Source organism: Somniosus microcephalus, chromosome 7, assembly GCF_052327205.1.
Source record: "Somniosus microcephalus isolate GS21.2 chromosome 7, FLI_Smic_1.0, whole genome shotgun sequence".
Classification (NCBI taxonomy): Eukaryota; Metazoa; Chordata; class Chondrichthyes; order Squaliformes; family Somniosidae; genus Somniosus; species Somniosus microcephalus.
Genome location: NC_140993.1, coordinates 174759414 through 174785502, shown reverse-complemented (window position 1 = coordinate 174785502; position 26089 = coordinate 174759414). Strand labels below are relative to the sequence as shown.

General features: G+C 45.1%; 1 protein-coding gene across 7 annotated transcripts in view; it reads left to right on the top strand.

Moving 5' to 3' along the window:
* The window catches only part of tpd52 (tumor protein D52), a 127971-nt gene that overhangs the window by 84002 nt on the left and 17880 nt on the right, over positions 1-26089 (top strand). For all 7 annotated transcript variants that reach the window (XM_085993220.1, XM_085993221.1, XM_085993222.1 and 4 more), the window contains 2 exons: positions 13733-13881; positions 24719-24820. In XM_085993220.1, coding sequence (XP_085849346.1) covers positions 13733-13881; positions 24719-24820 — 251 coding nt within the window. The remainder of the gene's footprint in view (positions 1-13732; positions 13882-24718; positions 24821-26089) is intronic.

Below are 26089 nucleotides of genomic sequence, written 5' to 3'. Positions count from 1 at the left end.
CAGCCCTTATTCTAAGACTATGCCCCCTAGTTCTAGTTTCACCCATCATCGGGAACATCTTCCCCGCATCCACCCGATCCAACCCCTTCACAATCTTATATGTTTCAATAAGATCGCCTCTCATTCTTCTGAACTCCAATGAGTAGAGTCCCAATCTACTCAACCTCTCCTCATATGTCCATCCCCGGGATTAACCGAGTGAACCTTCTTTGTACTGACTCGAGAGCAAGTATGTCTTTTCTTAAGTATGGACACCAAAACTGTACGCAGTATTCCAGGTGCGGTCTCACCAATACCTTGTACAACTGAAGCAATACCTCCCTTTTTATATTCTATCCCCCTAGCAATGAAAGCCAACATTCCATTGGCCTTCTTAATCACTTGCTGCACCTGCATACTAACCTTTTGAGTTTCGTGCACCAGGACCCCCAGATCCCTTTGTACTTCAGTACTTTCCAGTTTCTTGCCATTAAGATAATAACTTGCTCTACGATTTTTCCTGCCAAAGTGCATAACCTCACACTTTCCAGTATTTTATTCCATCTGCCAAATCTCTGCCCACTTACTTAGCCTGTCTATGTCCCCTTGCAGGTTTTTTATGTCCTCCTCACTCACTACTTTCCCCCCCATCTTAGTATCATCTGCAAACTTTGATATGTTACACTCGGTCCCCTCCTCCAAATCGTTAATATAGATTGTAAAGAGTTGGGGACCCAGCACTGACCTCTGCGGAACACCACTAGTTACTGATTGCCAGTCTGAGAATGAACCATTTATCCCAACTCTCTGCCTTCTGTTAGATAGACAATCCTCTATCCATGCCAGAATATTACCCCCAATCCTGTGATTTTTTATCTTAAGCAATAATCTTTTGTGTGGCACCTTGTCAAATGCCTTTTGGAAGTCTAAATACACTACGTCCACTGGTTCCCCTTTATCCACCCTATATGTTACTTCCTCAAACTCCAGCAAATTTGTCAAACATGACTTCCCCTTCATAAAACCATGCTGACTTTGTCCTATTAAATTATGATTATCCAAATGTCCTGTTACTGTCTCCTTAATAATGGACTCTAAAAAATTTTACCTACCACAGATGTTCGGCTAACCGGTCTATAGTTTCCAGCCTTCTGTCTACTGCCCTTTTTAAATAAGGGTGTTACATTAGCAGTTTTCCAGTCTGCCGGGACCATTGCCGAGTCCAGGGAGTTTTGGAAAATTATTACCAATGCATCCACAATCCCTACCGCCACTTCCCTCAAGACCCTAGGATGTAAGCCATCAGGTCCAGGTGATTTATCCGCCTTGAGTCCCATTATTTTACCGAGTACCACATTCTGATTTTGATCGTGTTTAGCTCCTCTCCCCCCTATAGCGCCCTGTTTGTCCAATGTTGGGATATTCTTAGTGTCTTCTACTGTAAAGACTGATACAAAATATTCATTCAGTGTTTTTGCCATCTCCATATTTCCCACCATTAATTTCCCGGTCTCATCCTCTAAGGGACCAACATTTACTTCAGCCACCCTTTTTCTTTTTATATAACTATAAAAACTCTTACTATCTGTTTTTATATTTTTTGCTAATTGACTTTCATAATCTATCTTCCCTTAATCAATCTTTTTGTTATTTTTTTGCTGTCTTTTAAAGTTTTCCCAATCCTCTATCCTCCCACTAGATTTGGCTACCTTATATGCCCTTGTTTTTAGTCGAATACTATCCTTAATTTCTTTACTTGGCCACGGGTGGTTGTCTTTTCTTTTACACCCTTTTCTTCTCAGTGGAATATATTTTTTTTGGAAGTTGTAAATTAACTCCTTAAATGTACACCACTGATCATGTATCGTCTTGCCCTTTAACCTATTTTCCCAATCCACTCTACTCAATTCTGCTCTCATACCTTCATAGTCTCCTTTATTCAAGCTTGGCACGCTTGTTTGAGATCCAACCTTCTCACCCTCTAATTGAATATGGAATTCAACCATGTTATGGTCACTCATTCCAAGGGGATCCTTTACTGGGACATTTTTAATTAATCCTGTCTCGTTACACAGGACCAGATCTAAGGTTGCTTGCCCCCTGGTCGGTTCAGTTACATACTGCTCAAGAAACCAATCCCTAATACACTCAATGAACTCATCCTCAAGGCAGCCCTGCCCAATTTGATTTGTCCAATTAATATGATAGTTAAAATCCCCCATAATTATAGATGTTCCCTTATCACAAGCCTCAACAAGTCCCGTCTGTTAAAACCGGAAGTGGGCGGGTTCAGGTCGGGATTCAGATTTTTAACACTAACTACCCACACCTCCAACCCACCTGTGGTTTTTTAGGTTAAAATTACCCCCCTGGTGTGCGGTGCACTTCCGCTGGACAATACACATGCCAGCCGCCATATTGGACGCCTGTAAAACTGGCACGCCGTCAAACAATTTCTAGTCCATAATGTCCTTTTGCAGTGGCCTAGCAAGCTACTACAGAAATCGTCCATAAGAGAAATATCAGATGGACCCATAAGCAATGGCCAGAATTTTCCTCACTGAGTTGGGTTGGTTGCGTGCGGGCCATGTGGCAGGTCGAAACCACGTTGTTCTGATGATCCTGCTCCTCGGAGCGACTTTCAATTAATGGAGCCTATTAAGGCAGACTTGCACGTTTCCTGGCACTATTAAATAGTGTGGGTCTGATGATGTCATCGATGACTGACTAATTTCCAGCTGGGATATTTAAAGCAGCCTTGGCCACATCGCATTTAAAGGTTCATCTAGGAGTATGCTGGGAGGATATTGCAGGATCTTATTGCTCACACTTCAAAACATGACTTCACAAAGATGGAGGGCTACACCCAGGTTTTCCGATGACTCCCTATATATTCTTGTGGAGGGAGTCAGTGAACGCAGGGAGATCCTCGTCCCCAAGAGACAAAAAGTGCCTGGCTCCAAATAGCTGAGGAGGTGAACAGCAGGGATATGGTGAGGCGGACGTAGGTGCAGTGCCGGAAGCGCTTCAGTGATCTCAAGATCAGGAAAGGTGAGTGCAAAGGCAAGCTCACCTTCATCCTGCTATGCCTGTCACCACATCCCATCACTCTGCCTTCCCAAGTCTGCTCCTGCACATCATTACTCACACCAACATACCTTGCACGTCCACCCATCCCTCTATGTACGTACTCACATCCTCCTCTGACCAACCACCCTCCGCACTCTCCCTCAGCGTAATGCAATTATACCAAGTAACATCACACAAGGAGGCTATTTGGTATTGGCAGTTTGGCATTGGCACCACACTCCCGCTTAGTCACCCTCTGTAGCTGTAACCCACACATTCCTTGCACTCATGCCATCACTCTCGCTCAAACTTCTCTTCTTTCCCTCTTTGCAGGAGAAAAGAGCGCACAACAATTGGGAGAGGGAGAGAACTGGATGTGGCCCTCCATCCTTCACCACTTCAACTATAGCAGAGGAGGTCGCCCTGGAGGTCTCGAGTTGCGGAGCTGCTGGCAGTGGGAGACGGAGAGAGGGGGATCTCTCAGCAACTTGATAACAGAATTACATCTCAGACAGCCGCATGGCATACAGCAGTCACTCATATGTCAGCAGCCAGTGAATGTTCATCATGTGCATAATGGTATAGTTATCCATTCTTAATATGACCTCTCTCTAAATCATCTGTCCTACTCTCCCACAGGTCCATCAAGACCCGCCCCCCCCCCCCCCCCGCCCCAACTGTCCAGCCGGAGGAGGAAGACGACTCTTCCGAGGAGCTTCCAGCCTCTGAGGGTGCAGTCACCAGACCGAAGCGCACCTAGCACCAGCGCAGATATGTACACCTTGGTGGGTCCTATGAGAGATAAAGTAGTGTTGTTGTCACCTGGTAAGTCACAAGTGAGCAAGAGCAGATTACATACATAGGATATACAGCAAAGAAACAGGCCATTCGGCCCAACCAGTCCATGCCAGTGTATATGCTCTACTCGAGCCTCCTCCTGTCTTTCCTCAACTAAATCTATCAGCGTAACCCTGTATTCCCTTCTACCTCATATTTGTCCAGCCTCCCCTTAAATGCACCTATGCTATTAGCTTCAACCACTCTGTCGTAGTGAGTTCCATATTCTCACTACTCTTTGGGTAGAGAAGTTTCTTCTGAATTCCCTATTGGCTTTCTTGGTGACTATCTTATATTGATGGCCTCTAGTTATGCTCTTCCCCACAAGTGGAAACATTCTCTCTGTATCCACTCTATCAAAACCTTTCATAATTTTAAAGACCCCTATTAGGTCACCCCTCAGCCTTTTTTCAAGAGAAAAGAGACCCAGCTTGTTCATCCTTTCCTGTTATGTATACCCTCGCATTTCCTGTTTTGTTTATATTTAGGCTGCTTATGTTTCTTGTGGATCCCTCCCCCTTACTAGTTTAAAGCCTTTGCCACCTCCCTATTTACCCTTTCCGCTAGGACACGGGTCCCATCCCGGTTCAAGTGGAGCCCGTCCCATCGATACAACTCCTTCCTGTCCCAGAACTGGTGCCAGTGTCCTATGAAAAAGAACCCTTCTTTCCCACACCAGCCCTTTAGCCACATGTTAATTCTACTAGAAACATAGAAACGTAGAAGATAGGAGCAGGAGTAGGCCATTCGGCCCCTCGAGCCTGTTCTGCCATTTAATGAGATCATGGCTGATCATCCAAATTCAGTACCCTGTCCCTGCTTTCTCCCCATATCCCTCGATCCCTTTAGCCTTAAGAAATATATCCAACTCCTTCTTGAATATATTTAATGACTTGGCCTCTACTGCCTCCTGTGGTAGAGAATTCCACAGATTCATCAGTCACTGGGTGAAGAAATTCCTCCTCATCTCTGTCCTAAATGGCTTACCCCTTATCCTTGGACTGTGACCCCTGGTTCTGGACTCCCCCGCCATCAGGAACATCCTTCCTGCATCTAGTCTGTCTAGTCCTGTTAGAATTTTATAAGTTTCAATGAGATCCCCTCTCATCTAAACTCTAGCAAATACAAGCCCAATCGACACAATCTCTCTTCATACGTCATTCCTGCCATCCCAGGGATCAGTCTGGTGAATCTTCGCTGCACTCCCTCCATGGCAAGAACATCCTTCCTCAGATAAGGCGACCAAAACTGCACCCAATACTCCAAGGTGTGGTCTCACCAAGGCCCTGTACAACTGCAGCAAGACATCCTTGCTCCTGTACTCATATATCCTCTCGCTATGAAGGCTAACATAACATTTGCCGCCTTAATCGCATGCTGCACCTGCATGCTTACCTTCAGCGACTGGTGCACAAGGACACCCAGGTCTCGTTGCACTTCCCCTTCTCCCAATCTATTGCCGTTCAGATAATCTGTCTTCCTGTTTTTGCCACTGAAGTGGATAACCTCGCATTTATCCACATTATATTGTACTAAATTTGCCATGCATCTGCCCAATCACCCAACCTATCCAAATCATACTGGAGTTTCTCGGCATCCTCCTTGCTTCCCTTTCCTCTGTCTCCCTGCACAGGTTCCCAACCCCCTGCCATTTTAGTTTAAACCCTCCCCAACAGCACTAGCAAACACTCCCTCTAGGACATAGGTTCTGGTCCCACCCAGGTGCAAACCGTCCAGTTTGTACTGGTCCCACCTCCCCAGAACCGGTTCCAATGTCCCAGGAATTTGAATCCCTCCCCCTTGCACCATTCCTCTAGCCACGTATTATCTAAAATATCCTTCTATTTCTACTCTGACTAGCGCTTGGCACTGGTAGCAATCCTGAAATTACTACCTTTTTGAGGTCCTATTTTTTAATTTACCTCCTAAGTCCCTATATTCAGCTTTTAGACCCTATCCTGTTTTTTAACTATATCGTTGGTACCTATATGCATCACGACAACTGGCTGTTCACCCTCCCCCTCCAGAATGCCCTGCAGCCACCCCGAGACATCCTTGACCCTTGCACCAGGGAGGCAACATACCATCCTGGAGTCTCGTTTGCGGCCGCAGAAGCGCCTATCCCCCTTACAATAGAATCCTCTATCACTATAGCTCTCCCGTCCTGTGCAGCAGGACCACCCATGGTGCCAGGAAGTTGGCTGCTGCTGCCTTCCCCTGATAAGCCATCTCCCTCAACAATATCCAAAGTGGTATATCTGTTTGAAAGGGGGATGACCACAGGGGACCCCTGTACTACCTGCCTGCGCTTGCTTCTCTGCCTGGTGGTCACCCATTTCCTTCCTGCCTGTGCAGCCTTTACCTGCGGTGTGACCAACTCCCTAAACGTGCTAGCCACTATGTCCTCAGCATCGTGAATGCTCCAGTATGTATCCATTCACAGCTCCAGCACCGCAATGCGGTCTGTCAGTAGCTGCAGCTGGATACACTTCCCGCACACATGGTCGTCGGGGACACAGGAAGTGTCCCTGATTTCCCACATAGTGCAGGAGGAGCATGCCACGGGGCCAAGCTGTGCTGCCATGACTTACCCTTTAATTCAAATTTAAATTAAATCAAATCAATACCACTAATTACACCACAATTAAATGATATACTCGAGGGCCCTTGTTTACTAGCACTCCCCGCTACACAACAGAGACCCTAGAAACTATAAACCACAAAAATTAAGTTTGGAAAAAAGCGAGAAAGAGAAAAATACTCACCAACCAATCACTTACCTGCTTTCTGATGACGTCACACTTCGATTACTTTTTACTTCTCGCTGCTGCCGCCGGTGTGTCTGGGCCGCTCTCTCTCTCCCCGCTCCTTAACTCCTCGGTCTTCGCGCTCAGTCTCCACCCAAGGCCGCTCTCGCTGCTGCCGCCGGTGAGTCTGATCCTTATCTGTCTGCTTCTATGCCAATTTGCACATGGCTCAGGCAATAACCCAGAGATTATTACCCTCAAGGTCCTGCTTTTTAATTTAGCGCCTATCTTCTGAAACTCTCAGCAGGACATCCTTCCTGTTCCTACCTATGTCGTTTGTTCCAACATCGACCACGACAACTGGATTTACCCCCTCCCTTTCCAAGTTGCTCTCCAGCTGGCGTGAGATATCCCTTACCCTGGCAGCACACCCTTCGGGGTTCTCATTCATGGCTGCAGAGGATGCTATCTATCCCCCTAATTATAGAGTCCCCTATCACTACCACATTTCTATTCTGTTCTTTCTCTCTCTTAAACCACCCCCCCCCCCCCCCCCCAAACTTGGACAGCCTTCTGAGCCATGGTGCCTTGGTCTGCATTGTGGCTGTCCTCCCTGCAGTCTTTCTCCTTGTCCTCACAGGCAGCGAGTACATCGTACCTGTTGGACAGGACCAGTGTCTGTGGGACCTCCTTCTCAACCTCTTCTAAATCCCCGCTACCCGGCTCCCTAACAGTCACACCCTCCCCTTCCTGAGACGGGGACAGCAGTGGAGATTCCTTGCCAGAGGGCGCAGGACGCTCCCAGCTCTGCTCAGCTGCATACAGACGCTGAGCCTCGGGTACCATTGAGAAAGAGGGTGATCCTGGAGGTGCAGGAAGAAGTGCAGGAGGCTCTGTCAGGTTTTTCAGCTGTGATGTCTGCAAATGTGCAGAGAATGGAGGAGTTCATCTCCAACATGCGCACCACCATCTTGCAGGTGATGGGGACGGTATGCTCTTCCATAGAAAGGATGGCCACCTGCATGGAGCAGCTAATGTGCCACTCACCTGAGCCCGTGCTATCTATGGAAAGCAGATGGCAGAGGCTCATAGACCTCCTCTCTAGGAGGGATGTAAACGTAAACTTGGGTCCTTATGGCCTCACTGCTGTGCAACAAGGTGCTCTCCAGCTCCTTGCTAGCAGGGAAGTGCGGGTGGCCCATGAGAGGGATGATGGTGAGAGGGGACATGGAAGTGGGGGCTCCTAGCAAAGCGCGCACACTTGGTTTTCCGCCCCCGCCCCCCCCGCCAAGTCAGAGCCCCAGATGCCTCCTCAGATCGCAATGACCGAGACTGCAGCTGCACAGTCGCACGCGCAGCAGACTTTGGTGGGGCCATCACAAGCTCCAAAACCCAGAGGACATCCGCCAAGCATGTCTACGCAGTCGCAGCAGGGAAGTGAGCAGGCTGCCTCTGCTGAAGCCATGGGGAGTTGCGCCTCGTAGAAGTAAGCGTAAACAACAAATGTGACAGAAGTAGATGCACAAGGGTAAGCACATGGGTGTTTGAAGAAGTATTATTATGTTATGACACCTCAAACTATTTATTTTCACCACTTTCCGCTGATGCCCATTTTTGTCTGCTACTTTGGAAGTGGCTTGGTAAGTTGGAGTGAATGGTGAGACATAACGTTACTTCCAGCAATGGGGGTCACTGAGAGGAATGGCTTGGTGATTTGTAGGGATGCTTTCTAGTGTTGGTGGAAACCTGACACAGCATTTGGCAGCCTTATGGGTGTATTGCTGGAAATTAATTAAATCTGGCCATGATGAGGTTATCCCTAACCTCCCAAGCAGCAGTGTGCTCCGGTGCTGCTGGCATCTGGACCTCGGGCTCCTCCTGGTCTTCCAGCTGATGCTCTTCCTCCTCTGAAGAGGGTTTGCGCTCTGTGCCTTGCTCCTCATGCAGCTGTAATCCTCGTTGCTGCGCTATGTTGTGCAGCACGTAGCAGATGGCGACAATTCTGGAGACCCTGGCTGGTACCTACTGAAGGGCTTCTCGAGGCATCTGAAGCGCATCTTCAGCATGCCTATTGTTTGCTCTATGACCCATCTGGTAGAAATATAGCTTTCATTGTAACGCTCTTGAGCCTCATTGCTTGGCCTCCTCAAGGGTGTCATGAGCCACGTCTTCAGTGGATAACACTTTTCTCCAAGCAGCCATCCAATAAGTGTGTTAGGCGGTGTGAAGAGCTGAGGGAGGGTGAACTGGCGCAGGACGAACGAGTCATGACAGCTGCCAGGGAATTTGGCGCACACATGCATGATCTTCCTATGGTTGCAGACCAGCTGTATATTGAGGGAGTGGAAGCCCTTGCGGTTCACAAACATTCCTGGGTGATGTGGGGGTGCCTTGATGGCCACAAGTGTGCAGTCGATGATGCCCTGCATCCGTGGGAAGCCAGCCAGAGCGGCAAAGCTGAGCGCCCACTCAGTAACACTGGCTTTATAAGTGGCAAAGTTCACATAATTGATTGACAAACAGGGCATCGGTGACCTGTGTGATGCATCTGTGGGCGGCCGACTGGGAGATGCTGCAAATGTTTGCTGCAGATCCCTGGAACGAACCTGAAGCTAAGAAGTTGCAGGCGCTAGTGACTTTGACAGCCACTGGCAAGGCGTGTCCACCAGCTCTTCTGGGCTGCAGGTCTTGCTCCAACAAGCTGCAAATGTCTGTGATGACCTGGTGCGATAGCCTGAACTTCCTTTGGCACTGCTGCTCAGCCATGTTGAGGAAGCTCATCCTCTGCCTGTATACCCTGTGTTGGGGGTATCGCCTCCGGCGCGGTGCAGCCCTACACTGATACCCTCTGTCTTACGGAGCATCAGGTCGTTGAGGAGAAGGTGGTTGCTGGTGTTGGGGCTCATCCTAGTCTGATTCGACAGACTATGGTGAGACAGTATAGACTGCACCCATGATGATATAAATGGCAGGTCAAGTAGAGATCAGAGGAGCAATCTGTCAATATTGTGATAGTAAGTAGCAGTGTGTTGAGTGTGACTTCCGAGGTTGCAGAAAAGACTTGCAAACTCTAGACACCTATATCTCTGCTCCAAATGGAGTCCGCAAGAGCCTTTCTCTTCGGCAAGTAATGAGGTCTCGTGGGAGTATTTATTGGGATTCCCATGCTGTACATTAATGACCTCACCTCAGTGGCCACTGAGCTTCTGCCTCAGGTTGACAGACGTGGTTCCCGAGCTGCGTGATTCCTGTGGTCATCCAGTGAAATTCAAAGTCTGCTTAAAATCCCTGTTCAGGGTCTCAACAAGGTTTTAATGAGATTAATTAGATTGCCCGCCTCTGTCATTCGGGTCGGTGGCATGCTGGCAAACGCGCCAGAGTTAAAAGCAGGATGGTGGCGCGTTCCCGACGAGCTCCCATTTTCTGTGACTTTTACTACTGACCCGCCTCCAAACCCGCACGCACGGCAGCGGGAAAGTTCCGGCCATTGGATCAGGACAAAGCTCTGACATTCCCAACCATGCAAAATCCTTATTAACATCTGGATCTAGTGACCAAGTTGGGTGGCTGTCCCATGTATGAGTCAAGCACCCCCCTGACAGTCATTCTCTTAATCCTATCTATCAGCCAACATTGTAGACCCTCCATAACTATTTCTGGGTATGTCCTGTCCCACTGGCAGGATAGACCTACCAGAGGGGGTACAGTGATGTATGGTTAGTTGGGATTGGCCCTGTGATTCTTCAACATGTACCCTTGGACCCCATGAAGTCAAACAAAGCCAAGGAAACTTCCTGCTGATGATCACCTAGTGCTAATCAGTACTCTTTTATGTTGAACACCACTTCAGGGAACCAAGGACACAGAACAAACTCTGGGTGGCGAACTTAAATATGGCTCAGTAGTACCATTGCTGGCTGAGTCCCAAAGGATACAGCTGCCAAATTAGGCCTGTCAGGTGATGAAGGGAGCAGCGCAATTGTATACCACAGTAATCCAGCTTTATAACTTGGCATATCCTGCACTCATCTATCACCATCAAGACCAGGAGAACAACTCTGGTTCAGTGTGGAGGGGTGTGCCAGGAACAGCAGAAGTCTTGCCTTGAATGACGAACCAACCTAGTGAAGCTACAACTCCATGCTAAATAAAGAAAACAAAAATCTATAGACCGAGCTAAGTGATCCAGCAACCAACAAATCGAAGCAAAGCTCTGCCACCCTACCACATCCCAATCGACAATGGAGGTGGACAGTCAAGCAACTAACAGTTCTCAACTGTGGAAGAGCCCAGCACATGAGTATAGGAGATGAGGCTGGACTGTTTGCAAATGTTTTCAGTCAGCAGTGCTAACTGAATCCCACTCTGCTCCCTCCTGAGGTCCCCACCATCATGGATGCCAGTGTTTAGCCACTTTGGTTGTTGGATGGAACAACAAGCGGCTGAGCACATTGGACACACCGAAAGCTATAGATCCTGACAAATCCCACTGCCAGCCAAGCTGTTCTAGTGCAGCTATAACGCTGGCATCTATCCGACAATGTAGACAGGATATACCAGGGCAATTTTCCACAAACAGCAACTTGCATTTATATAGCACCTTTTAACGTCTTAAGTCCCAAGGTGCTTCACAGGAGCATTATCAAACAAAACTTTATACCAAGCCACATCAGGAGATATTCGAACAGGGCCTAAGAGGTAGGTTTTAAGGAATGTCTTAAAGGAGGAAAGAGAGGTGCAGAGGTTTAGGGAGGGAATTCCAGAACTTAGGGCCTTGGAAGGCATGAAGTTGAAGGCATATCCGCCAATGGTGGAGTGATTAAAATAGGGGATGTGCAAGAGGCCAGAATTCAAGGGTTGTAGTGCTGGAGGAGGTTAGAGATAGGGAGGGGCGAGGCCATGGAGGGATTTGGAAACCAGGATGAGAATTTAAAAATTAAGGCGTTGCTTAACCGACATGGCTTAACCGTGAGCCAATGTAGGTCAGCAAGCACAGATAAATCTAACCTCCTTCATCTGCCCAGTTAGCAGTAAAGTTATGGAAGGAGTCATCCGTAATGTCACCAAATGACACCACCTCCTCACCTGCTAATTAACGCTCATTGGATTTTACCAGAACTATTGACTCCAAACCTTGTCACATTCTTGATCCAGACACAGACCCGAGCTAAATGCCAGAGTTGAATAGTTGCCTTCAACGTCAAGACAGTATTTGACGGAGTATGGTGTCAAGGAGACTTAACAGAATTGAGGCCAGTGGGAAATCCAGGAGAAAGTGCTCAGTGGCTGGAGCCAAGCCTGGACAATTTACAAATAAAATAGGTGGCTTTGCCAGCATTGCCCCTGTAAATAACTTAGTAGACTTTGCTTTGACAGCATGAATGTTTGATTGCTAATCCTAGACATTTATATCTTTGGCATGATAAGAACATAACATAACATAAAAATTAAGAGCAGGAGTAGGCCATATGGCCCTTCGAGCCTGCTCCGGCTGATCTTCGACCCCAACTCCACTCTATCTCCTGCGGTTCTCTCTCTTTTTTCCCCCCCCCCCCCCAACCACCCCGGGATCCCCATATCCCTTAATTACCCTAGAGTCCAAAAATCTCTCGGCCTTGAATATACTCCATGACTTGGCATCCACAGCCCTTTGGGGTAGAGAATTCCAAAGATTCACATCCCTCTGAGTGAAGACATTTCTCCTCATCTCAATCTTAAATGGCCGACCCCTTATCCCGAGACTGTGCCCCCTAGTTCTAGACACTCTAGCTAGGGGAAACAACCTCTCAACATCTATATGATGCATATAAAGATTCAGGTTTTGGATCTTCTGTTTGCTTAAAGAAAATGCTTTTGACTTTTATCTTTGAACATGTCATTTTTAGTGCAAAATAAAGCTCTGATTTGATTTAAGCAATATAACTAATGTAACAAAGTAGAAATCTAGTGCTTAAAAAATCTGAATTACTAGATAATTTGATTTAATTAACTTTGAATTAGGAATAGACTGCATTGGGCGAATGCCCTAACCACGACCAATACTTGGACTCAACTTTTGCATGATAAAAGGTCCAATTGTATGTTCTAAGGATTTCTTTTAAAACTAATGGATCTCCCATGGCATTGCTCACCAGTTGGAGGGCACACTGTCCAGCAGCAGAGATATTATACATCTCTTAAATACCAATAGCGCCACACATTGAAACATGTGTAAACAGTTAAGGTAAGAACAAAGGCCTATAAATCAGGCCACACAGCACCCATTCTTCACTAACTGATCTACTAAGCCCCCAATGTGGCCGGCAGGAAGCGCACGCACGTTATCGGTCGGAAATGCTCCACCCACCATATTGGGAAAAGAAAAATAGGTGTCCTTTACCCACGCACTAAGATGTTTGAGGTCCCCACTGCAAGATTTTTTTTGCCTGGAGATGGCCTGCGCCATCGCGGAAACCAAACATTGGGATCAGATGCAACCTACAAGCTTTAAGGTGTTTTCTTTACATTTACTTACCTGAATGTGGTACCAGGAGGAACAGCGGTACTCCTGACCCCACATTTTAAATTCTACTTATAGGAAACTTTCGTTTAACCGGAGGTTAAATGTCCGGAACGCTCTATCCACCGGCAAAATTCAGGAGTCGGTTCAGATAAGTTTTTTTAGTTTTTGTTGCTTTTTTTCCTCCAGTCGAGGCTCTGCAAGCGTCTAGCTGAAGCTGTTGCTTAGCTACAGAGACGCTTGCAAGCTGCGCCGACTGTTTTGAGGCTATTGTTGCTAGATACGGAGCTCAGAAGCTCCGTATGTTTTAACATTACCGCTCGTTTCTCCGGCAGTTTTGTTACACCGGCAACAGCTCGGTCCCGTCAGTGCCAGATATCAAAGTTTCCTGTAGTTGGGTGGTACTTGAGTCACTGGATAGTAATTGGAAGTGGAATTCTCTTCCCTTCCTTTTTATATTCTATATGGGGGGAGCTCTAAAAGATAACTTTAAAAAAAAAAAAAAGTAAGAGGAGGAAGTAGCAGCAAAATCTATTTATTAACTTTTATCTTTATTTGCGTTACTGTGCTGTGTTGAGCTCTCACCTCTGTTTTATCTTAGGTGGAGGAGGAAATCCAAACACTTTCTCAAGTGCTTGCAGCTAAAGAAAGACATGTTGCTGAGTTAAAGAAGAAGCTAGGATTGACTCCACTACATGAACTTAAACAGAATTTGTCAAAAAGCTGGTTAGATGTACAATCTTCCATAGCGTAAGTGCATAGTACAGCAATGAGCAATAGAACCATGAATTGAATAAATGTATAGAAATTATATTTATTGTATTTAGTGTAAGGTAGACCTGTAGTTATAAAATGGACTGGTATCCTTTTGTTCAAACTCTGGAAAAAAATTAATTCATAACATTTGAATCTAAGAGAAAACTACCTGGGATAAATATTGGCTTTTAAGCTCATACTGGCCCATGTTTTGCATTATACTTGAGGTTTCTCCCCTCTTCCCCCTCCTCAGAAGTTGGCATTATGTCACCACACACTAAAATGATTATTTACATGAAATTACTCGAAAGTTTGCCGGTACATTTTGCAATTGGATTTCACTGGGACTCCATTATTTAAAAATTATGATTAACTCCACTACATGAACTTAAGCAGAATTTGTCAAAGTTTGTTACGTGCATAGTCTTCCACAGGTTAAGTCAGACTTTTTTTTTTTTGAAGAGTGCCCAAAAATGTGGGTGCCACCAAGTCCTTTTCTGCATTTGCTCACCATACTAGGGAGAAGTCTGCAACCAATGAGTTTTACGAGCTCCTATTTCATTGCAATCATAAAGCAGTTTTTTTTCCTGTTCCACTCAGTCGTGATTAAGAGCCAGAGCATAGAAGAAACATGTTATTCTACCCTATTCTATGCAATACCAATCTAATACAGGAGAGGCTGTGCTGCATTGTATGTGGGAACAGAACAGCTGGTCTTTGGTTGACAAACATTCACTACAAGCCCACTGACTCCCACAGCTACCTGGACTACACTTCCTCCCACCCCGCCTCCTGTAAGGACTCTATTCCATTCTCCCAGTTTCTCTGTCTCCGCCGCACCTGCTCTGACGATGCCACCTTCCATACCAGTGCTTCTGACATGTCTTCCTTTTTCCTCAACCGAGGATTCCCCTCTACAGTGGTTGACACGGCCCTTGACCGTGTCCGTTCTATCTCCCGCACTTCTACCCTCACCCCTGCACCTCCCTCCCGGAACCATGATAGGGTTCCCCTTGTCCTCACCTTTCACCCCACCAGCCTCCACATTCAACGGATCATCCTCCGCCATTTCCGCCACCTCCAACGTGATCCGACCACCAAACTCATCTTCCCCTCCCCTCCCCTTTCAGCATTCCGTAGGGACCGCTCCCTCCGCGACACCCTTGTCCACTCCGCTATCACCCCCAACACTGCTTCCCCTTTGCCCGGCACCTTCCCGTGCAAGCGCAGGAGATGCAACACATGCCCTTATACCTCCCCCTTTCCCACTGTCCAAGGCCCCAAACACCCCTTCCAGGTGAAACAGCGATTTACTTGTACTTCTCGCAATTTAGTATACTGTATTCGTTGCTCACGATGTGGTCTCCTCTACATTGGGGAGACCAAACGCAGATTGGGTGACCGCTGTGCGGAACACCTCCGTTCAGTCCGCAAGGGGGACCCCGAGCTTCCGGTCGCCTGTCACTTTAATTCTCCGCTCCACTCCCACTCGGACCTCACCATCCTCGGCCTCTTGCATTGTTCCACGTAATCTCGAGGAACAGCACCTCATCTTTCGATTAGGCACTTACAGCCTTCCGGACTCAACATCGAGTTCAACAATTTCAGATCATAGCCTCGGCCCCTATTTTATATATATAATTATCCACACTTTTTTTGTCTTTTTTTCTCCCCCACATGGCAGCTGTCTTTCATTCTGCCAGCGCAGTTCACACTCCATCTAGAGCCATCCTTTGTTTCTTAACCTGTCCCATTACCATCTCCTTCTGCCTTGAATATCTCTTAATGTTTCTTAATCTCTCCCGTCTTCCATCCTGCCGCAGACCTTCCCTTTTGTTCTTTCATCCGCCCCCCCCCCCCCTTTCCCAGCCTCTTCACTTGCTTAAAAATCTGTTCCATTTCCTGCTTTTTTCCAGTTCTGACGAAAGGTCATCAACCTGAAACGTTAACTCTGTTTCTCTCTCCACAGATGCTGCCTGACCTGCTGAGTTTCTCCAGCATTTTCTGTTTTTATTTCAGATGGTCTTGGGTGCCATGCTTGAAATAGTATGACATTATCCAAAGTACCAGTTATTTTTTTAAGTTGCTTGAGGATAATGGCAGGAGGAGGGGAAATTGAGAAACTCTGAAATGACAGACTAAAAGTTAGTTCAGTATTATAGTTATGGTACTGGACTAGGAACTCTGGTCATGAATTCAGATTCTACCATGGCAAGTTGTGAAATTGAATTCAATAAATCTGACCATAAAACTTGTCAGATCATTTAAAAACCAAAAAGGTTCACTAATGCCCTTAATGTTTGGGAATCTAATGCCTTGTGAAATAACCTAACCAGCAACTTGGTTATGGAAACAATTGCTATGTTAAAAAGGCAGCCCACCACCACCTCCTCGGGACAACGACAGATGGGCAATGTCTTTACATCCCGAGAACCGATTATTTCAAAAAAATCAAGTAATTCCAAACTGGTAAGCAAGGCTGAACCATGGTGTCAAGGAAGGGCTATTTTGTTCCCCACTCTGTTTCCTCTATTGAAATATAGTCTGAGCTCATAGCTTGAGAATGAGGGTTGAGAGGCCAAGATGAGAGAGTGTCATTATCCAGGACTGTCCAATAACTGAAGATGGTGGCGGCATTGCAGTAAGCTTATTTTGAGTTGACTGGCTGGTTGTTTACTTTTGTGTCTTTTTAAAATACCTTTAACATTTATAATGAAAAAGCCCTATTTTAGCATTTGGCTGTCATGCTGTAATGGCGAGCCTTACACCACTAGGTAAGCTCTGTTACGTCTCCCTCCCATTTCCTATGTTCATTGCTCCTGACTGAACTCTGGCCTGCCTGTCACATGAGAACACAGCAGGTCAGGGCACTTGCAAAATATGTATCAACCAGATTCCAACCCCACTGCTTCATTTATGAATTAAAGTATTAAAAGTTTCTCCTTGCCCACATCAATTAAAATTTTGGGAGATGGTGCTTGGAAATGCAGCTGTACCACTTAGCATTTGGGAGGAATGAAAGGCAAGTATAATGGTAAATATACATGCTTTTACAGTTTTATAGGTTAAGTAATACTCCGGCATGGCGGGTGTGCTAAGAACATAAGAATTAGGAGCAGCAGTAGGCTATACGGCCCATTGAGCCTGCTGCGCCATTCAATAAGACCATGGCTGATCTTCGATCTCAACTCGACTTTCCCACACGATCCCCATATCCTTTGATACCCCTGGAGTCCAAAAATCTATCGAACTTAGCCTTGAATATACTCAACGATTCAGCATCCAAAGCCCTTTGGGGTAGAGAATTGCAAAGATTCACAACCCTCTGCGTAAAGAAATTCCTCATCTCAGTCTTAAATTGCCGACCCCTTATCCTGAAACTATGCCCTAGTTTTAGACTCTCCAGCCAGGAGAAATAACCTCTCAACATCTATCCTTTGAATCTGCCTCAGAATCTTGTATGTTTCAATGAGATCACCTCTCATTCTAAATGTATAAAGCAGCATCTTGAACTTCCTGTCAACTTTTCCAGACTGTCTGGATTTATAACGAACTTCCTATGCAATCTTGTCGTAATGTAACTACACCTTCTTCCCAGTGATGCCGATGTAGTGCCTCACTGCTTTTCCAGCTCCTCAACCTGCAGTGCAGGGAAACTTCTATGCTCCAACCAGCTGTATTTGGTTTCAAAATTGCTGTATTTTGCTACTTAGCTATAATTATAAATCGAAGTATTAAATAAGGACAGATCAAAGTATTAAATAAGGACTTTAAACTAGTAAATGGTAGTGGGGAGAGTGAAGGGCTTAGGTGGAAAATGTAGTGTAAATAATAGTTCAAAAACAAACAAAAGGGAAGAGAGTAGAGTGCTCTCTGCACTTAAGGTAAAGGGAAAACTAAAAGATGTGAAGTGATTAAACCAGGAGAGAGAGATAAGAAACCTGTGAGTAAAACATTAGAGGTGAAGGACGGGTTAGGGTAGGGTGTGTGGGCCAAATAAGCGTTCTTTATACAAATGCACAAAGTATAAGGATATGGAATAAATTGAATGAACTGCAGGCGCAAATTCAACTTGGAGGGTATGACATAGTAGCCATTACTACTGCCTGCAAAATGGTCAGGACTGGGAACTAAATATACCAGGTTACAAGGTCTACAGGAAAGATAGGGAAAATGGTAGTGGGGGAGCAGTAGCCTTAGTAATTAAGGATGAAATTACTTCAATGAGAAGAGAGGATATAATGAGAGGTAAGCAGGCAGTGGAGACTTTATGGATAGAATTAAGAAATAGAAAAGGATTTAAGACTGTAGTGGGAATTGTATATAGGCCCCCTGGTAGTAGCTGTGAAGTGGTAGATTGTATAAATGCAGAGATTAGACGGGCATGTAGTAAAGGTAGAGTGGTTTTAATGGGGTATTTTAACTTTTATATAGATTGGGATAAGCAGACTGGCACATGTCAGAAAGGCAGTGAATTTCTTGTGTGTCCGGGATAGCTTTCTACAACAATATGTCCTAGAACCAACAATGGGCACGCCATATTAGATTTAGTAAAGAGTAATGAGCCAGATTTAGTTACTAGCCTAATGGTGTGTGAACATTTATCTAATAGCGATCATAACATGATCGAGTTCAACGCAGTGTTTGAAAAGGAGAAACGCGAAGCAGTTACTAAGATTCTAGATTTTGGTACGACTGATTTAAATGCAATGAGACAGACTGTCCACAGCAAACTGGGCAAATCTGTTAATGGGTAACATGACACAACATCAGTGGGCGATGTTTTTAAAAAAAATAAATAAATACATTGGGAAAAAAAAGAATGTAAGGTGATACAGAACCAGTTTATACCCGTAAGGGGCAAGAGCTCTGCTTGCCAAAAGAAAGCCATGGACGACTGAAGAGGTAAGAGACTATAAAATTAAAAGAAAAGGCATACAAAAATGCAAAAAACACAGATCCTGGCAAATGGTACAAAGAACAGCGAAGGGTAACAAAACAGATAGAGCTACAAAAAGGGAATATGAAAAGAAATTTGCAAGGGATATCAAAATCAACACAATTTTTATAGTTTAGGAAAAAGAGGGTGGTCAGGAGCAATGTTGGCCCCTTGAAAACTGATTACGGTGATATTGTCAATGATAAGGAAGTGGCAGACATGTTGAATAATTACTTTGCGTCCGTATTTACAGTAGAGGGAGAGGATAGCATGCCGGAAATCCCAAGGAAACTAATGAATTGGGGACAGGGATGCAACAGAATTAATGTAAGCAAAATAACAGTAATGAAGAAAATAATGGCGCTAAAGAGTGACAAATCCGCAGGACCAGATGGTTTCCATCCCAGGGTTTTAAAGGAAGTAGGTGAGCACATTGCCGATGCCTCAACTATAATCTTCTAAATTTCCCTCGATTCAGGAACCGTTCCTTTACATTGGAAAATTGTGCATGTCTTTCCGCTATTTAAGAATGGTGAGGGGGAAACCAGGGAATTATAGACCAGTTAGCCTAACATCTGTTGTTGGGAAATTACTAAGTCTATAAGGATAGGGTGACTGAACACCTTGAAAATTTTCAGTTGATCAGAGTGAGCCAGCATGGATTTGTGAAAGGTAGGCCATGCCTGACGAACCTGATTGAATTTTTTGAAGAGGTGACTAAAGTAGTGGACAGGAAAATGTCTATGGATGTTATTTATATGGACTTCCAGAAGGCATTGGATAAAGTCCCTCATAAGAGACTGTTAACTAAGGTTGAAGCCCATGGAATTGAAGGCAAATTATTGACCTGGTTAGGAAATTGGCTGAGCGGCAGGCGACAGAGTAGGGATAATGGGCAGGTACTCTAATTGGCAGGATGTGACTAGTGGTGTCCCACAAGGATCTGTGTTGGGGCATCAACTGTTGACTGTATTTATTAATGACTTAGATGATGGGATAGAAAGCCACATATCCAAATTTGCTGATGACACAAAGATAGGCAGCATTGTAGGCAGTGTAGATGAATGCATAAAATTACAAAGAAATATTGATAGATTAAGTGAATGGGAGAACTGTAGCAAATGCGTTTCCATGTAGGAAAATGTGAGGTCATCCACTTTGGACCTAAAAAGGATAAAACAGGGTACTTTCTAAATGCTGTAAAGCTAAAATCATTGGGGTTCCATGTACATAGATCATTAAAATGTCATGAACAGATACAGAAAATAATCAAAAAAGCTAATGCAATGCTGGCCTTCATGTCTAGAGGACTATAATACAAGGCGGGTAGAAGTTGTGCTGTAGCTATACAAAGTCCTGGTTAAAACACACCTGGAGTACTGCGAGCAGTTCACCGTAGGAAGGATAAGAACATAAGAACATAAGAACATAAGAAATAGGAGCAGGAGTAGGCCAATCGGCCCCTCGAGCCTGCTCCGCCATTCAATAAGATCATGGCTGATCTGATCCTAACCGCCAATCCACTATCACAGAACCATCTCCTGAATCTAACAGAATTAGACACACGAAATAGGAGCAGGATCAGGCTACACGGCCCCTGGGCCCGCTCCGCTACCCACAGGGCCATGACTGATCCAAACCTAGACTCATGTCCAAATTCCTGCCCACTCCCCGTAACCCTTAATTCCCTTTACTTCTAGGAAACTGTCTATTTCTGTTTTAAATTTATGTAATGATGTAGCTTCTACAGCTTTTTGGGGCAGCATATTCCATGGACCTACCACCCTCTGAGTGAAGTAGTTCCTCATCTCAGTTTTGAAAGAGCAGCCCCTTATTCTAAGACTATGCCCCCTAGTTCTAGTTTCACCCATCATCGGGAACATCCTCCCCGCATCCACCCGATCCAACCCCTTCACAATCTTATATGTTTCAATAAGATCGCCTCTCATTCTTCTGAACTCCAATGAGTAGAGTCCCAATCTACTCAACCTCTCCTCATATGTCCATCCCCTCATCCCCGGGATTAACCGAGTGAACCCTCTTTGTACTGACTCGAGAGCAAGTATGTCCTTTCTTAAGTATGGACACCAAAACTGTACGCAGTATTCCAGGTGCGGTCTCACCAATACCTTGTACAACTGGAGCAATACCTCCCTATTTTTATATTCTATCCCCCTAGCAATGAAAGCCAACATTCCATTGGCCTTCTTAATCACTTGCTGCACCTGCATACTAACCTTTTGAGTTTCGTGCACCAGGACCCCCAGATCCCTTTGTACTTAAGTACTTTCCAGTTTCTTGCCATTAAGATAATAACTTGCTCTACGATTTTTCCTGCCAAAGTGCATAACCTCACACTTTCCAGTATTGTATTCCATCTGCCAAATCTCTGCCCACTTAGCCTGTCTATGTCCCCTTGAAGGTTTTTTATGTCCTCCTCACTCACTACTTTCCCCCCCATCTTAGTATCATCTGCAAACTTTGATATGTTATACTCGGTCCCCTCCTCCAAATCGTTAATATAGATTGTAAAGAGTTGGGGACCCAGCACCGACCCCTGCGGAACACCACTAGTTACTGATTGCCAGTCTGAGAATGAACCATTTATCCCAACTCTCTGCCTTCTGTTAGATAGCCAATCCTCTATCCATGCCAGAATATTACCCCCAATCCCGTGATTTTTTATCTTAAGCAATAATCTTTTGTGTGGCACCTTGTCAAATGCCTTTTGGAAGTCTAAATACACTACGTCCACTGGTTCCCCTTTATCCACCCTATATGTTACTTCCTCAAAGAACTCCAGCAAATTTGTCAAACATGACTTCCCCTTCATAAAACCATGCTGACTTTGTCCTATTAAATTATGATTATCCAAATGTCCTGTTACTGTCTCCTTAATAATGGACTCCAAAATTTTACCTACCACAGATGTTAGGCTAACCGGTCTATAGTTTCCAGCCTTCTGTCTACTGCCCTTTTTTAAATAAGGGTGTTACATTAGCAGTTTTCCAGTCTGCCGGGACCATTGCCGAGTCCAGGGAGTTTTGGAAAATTATTACCAATGCATCCATAATCCCTACCGCCACTTCCCTCAAGACCCTAGGATGTAAGCCATCAGGTCCAGGTGATTTATCCGCCTTGAGTCCCATTATTTTACCGAGTACCACTTCCTTAGTGATTTTGATCGTGTTTAGCTCCTTCCCCCCCCCTTTAGCCCCCTGTTTGTTCAATGTTGGGATATTCTTAGTGTCTTCTAATGTAAAGACTGATATAAAATATTCATTCAGTGTTTTTTGCCATCTCCATATTTCCCACCATTAATTTCCCGGTCTCATCCTCTAAGGGACCAACATTTACTTTAGCCACCCTTTTTCTTTTTCTATAACTATAAAAACTCTTACTATCTGTTTTTATATTTTTTGCTAATTTACTTTCATAATCTATCTTCCCTTTCTTAATCAATCTTTTTGTTATTTTTTGCTGTCTTTTAAAGTTTTCCCAATCCTCTATCCTCCCACTAGATTTGGCTACCTTATATGCCCTTGTTTTTAGTCGAATACTATCCTTAATTTCTTTACTTAGCCACGGATGGCTGTCTTTTCTTTTACACCCCTTCTCAGTGGAATATATATTTTTTGGAAGTTGTAAAATAACTCTCTTTAAATGTACACCACTGATCATGTATCGTCTTACCCTTTAATCTATTTTCCCAACCCACTCTACTCAATTCCGCTCTCATACCTTCATAGTCTCCTTTATTCAAGCTTAGCACGCTTGTTTGAGATCCAACCTTCTCGCCCTCTAATTGAATATGGAATTCAACCATGTTATGGTCACTCATTCCAAGGGGATCCTTTACTAGGACATTTTTAATTAATCCTGTCTCGTTACACAGGACCAGATCTAAGGTTGCTTGCCCCCTGGTCGGTTCAGTTACATACTGCTCAAGAAACCCATCCCTAATACACTCAATGAACTCATCCTCAAGGCAGCCCTGCCCAATTTGATTTGTCCAATTAATATGATAGTTAAAATCCCCCATAATTATAGATGTTCCCTTATTACAAGCCTCAACTATTTCCTGATTGATACTCCGTCCAACAGAGTTGCCACAGTTCGGAGGCCTATAGACTACGCCCACTAGTGTTTTTTTCCCCCTTATTATTCCTTACCTCCACCCAAACTGTTTCATTGTCCTGATCTTTTGACCCAATATCATTTCTCTGTATTGCAGTGATTCCTTCCTTTATTAACATAGCCTCCCCTTCCTTCCTGCCTGTCCTTCCTGATCGTTAAATAACCTGGTATGTTTAATTCCCAGGCATTGTCACCCTGCAGCCATGTTTCTGTAATGGCCACAAGATCATACACATATGTCGTTATTTGTGCCATTAACTCATCTATTTTGTTATGAATGCTACGTGCATTCAGATAGAGAACTTTCAAAGATGTTTTGTGACACTTAGTTCCTGCTTTTGCCCTTTTTATTACTTTACCTTTTACTCCATACCTTCTGCCCTTTCCTGACATGCTCTGGTTTTTAATTTCCCCACTGCTACCTAAGTCTATGACCTTCTCTGTTGTCATTTGTATTATTTGCTCTCTAGGAACCTCCCCCCCACTAGTTAGTTTAAAGCCCTCTCTACAGCCCTAGTTATATGATCCGCCAGGACTCTAGTCCCAGCACTGGCCAAGTGAAGCCTGTCCCAACGGAACAGCTCCCTCCTGCCCCAGTACTGGTGCCAGTGTCCCAGGAAGCGAAACCCATTTCTCCCACACCAGTCTTTGAGCCACGCATTTATCTCTCTAATTTTATTTGTCCGAGCCAAATTCGCTTGTGGCTCAGGTAATAATCCAGAGATTATTATCCTTGTGGTTCTGTTTTTTAATTTGGCCCCTAGCTGCTCAAACTCCCTCAGCAGAACCTCCTTCCTTGTCCTATCTATGTCGTTGGTACCAACATGGACCACGACAACTGGATCCTCCCACTCCAGATATATTGGCTTTGGATGGCATACAGCGTAGGTTTACCAAAATGATACCTGGGCTCCAGTGGTTAAATTACAAGGAGAGATTACACAAGTTATGTTTGTATTCCCTGGAATTTAGAAGGTTAAGGGGTGATTTTGATTGAAGTATTCAAGGTACTAAGGGGAACAGATAGGGTAGAGAGAGAGAAACTATTTCCACTGGTTTTGGAGTCTAGGACTAGGGGGCATAGTCTAAAATTAGAGCCAGACCTTTCAGGAGTGAAATTAGGAAACACTTCTACACACCAAGGGTGGTAGAAGTTTGGAACTCTCTTCCGCAAACGGCAATTGATGATTGATCAGTGGCTAATTTTAAATGAATGATCGATTTCTGTTAACCAAAGGTATTGAGGGATATGGGGCAAAGGCGGGGGTATGGAGTTAGGTCACAGATCCGCCATAATCTCATTGAATGGCGGAACATGCTTGAGGGGCTAAATGGCCTACTCCTGTTCCTATGTTCCTTGAATATATGACAAAAAATGGCGACTTGTTCATTTGTGAACGCTAGTACAGTTATCTTTTGCCTTCTAACCCACTTCACCTGAAGACTACACTGAGTCTTGTCTCCGTGTGCATCCTATGGGAGATTGGCTAGTATTATAATATATTTCCCATGGCTTTGCTCTTGGGTGAGTTGCAGGATATGATGTAAATTCAGCACATTATGCATAGAAAATGTGAAAGATCTAAGAAGGGAAGCAGACCTAGGATTTGGAAATAATTGAGATGTACTTGTACAGAGAAACGAGCATGGAACCAGTAGGAAAATGTGAAAACTTTCAGATCACCTTTTTTGTGCCATGTTTAAATGTGATGGCTTTAGGCAAGATATTAATCTTTTTAATTTTAAATTCTACAGATTCAAGAAGACATCCGAAACCCTCTCTCAGGCTGGTCAGAAGGCTTCCTCTGCATTTACTAATTTTGGCTCTGCCATTACCAAAAAATTTGAAGATGTTAGGTAAGTCTCGAGCAATTTTCTCGAGTAGAAATAATGAATTTTTGCTGCACTTTCACTTAACTGTTCCAAAAGATAAAATCTTGCATCTACATTACCATTAATATATTTCAAGCTTTTTTTCCTGTTTGACTATGATTTGAAATTGTTCGTAAGTGACAAGTTCACAGTTCTGCGTCTAAACTCAAGTATTCCTTTGTAAGTATACTAGCTGCTTAAGTCAAATTGGATTATTTGATGTTGATAGCCTGGAACATTTACAAGTGCTGCAGTACCTTAGAATGTACTGATACAGGTGACACCATTGTAAATTAATGTTGCTGTGACTTGCTACTACAAAAGGTCTTTAGTAAATTGTTGCTTACCTTACCCAAATATAACTTTCAATTTCTGTGTCTGTTCCTCCTCTCCCCCACCCTGTTCTTGTTGTGAGCAAAATACATTTTGCTCCCATAATTTTTGAAGACTATGGCCTAGAAATTTAGTGGCCTGCGCCACCAGTTTGCGCCCAAAGAGGGCTTTTGCGCCACTGTGCAAACCTACCGCGATATTTAGCGGGGCGCTAATGGCGGCGTTAGCCATTAGCGCTGCGCTGCCACCGATGATGTCATCGGTGTGCGCAGCGCCCCGCTGGCCATATTTGGTTGCTGCCGCCTCCCCCGCGCCGGCCGCAAACAGCGACCGGTACACGGGGCCTACCTGTGCCGGTACTGGGGCGAGTTAAGGTGGAGGTGCGGCCGGCCGCTTTTTCGGCGGCTGCCTGCCCGCACCTCCTTCCCCGGCCTCCTACACGCCCCCCCCCCCCCCCCCCCCCCGCGGCATTGCCGGCTGTTTCCAGAGAGCCCGGCACTTCTCCTTGGTGCCGGGCTCATTTGCCAGCACTCGCGAGCGGGGATCGCGCTGTTGCAGGCACCTCCCCCTTAAGAATGAGAGGAAGGCCTGCAGTGCCGCAGCGGGTGGCGCTGCGGCACTTTACACGCCGATATTCAGTTTCAGCGTCCCAAGCGGGGCGCCGAAACCCTTGTTTAGCGGCCGGCTTCCACTTGGGGCGCTGAAACTGAATTTCCCGCTGGCGCAAGTGGCTCCGCACGCAGCGGTAATTCCGGCGCCCAGGCGAGCTGGGCGCCCCTAACTGAATTTCTAGGCCTATACTCTCTCTGTATTGGTTATTTTTGGCTTCATAGATGCAAGTAGATGTTCATTCATAGCACTTTGTTTTTTTTCTCCCCTCCCCATTTCTATTTAGTTTTTTTGCTCTCTCCCTCAATCTGC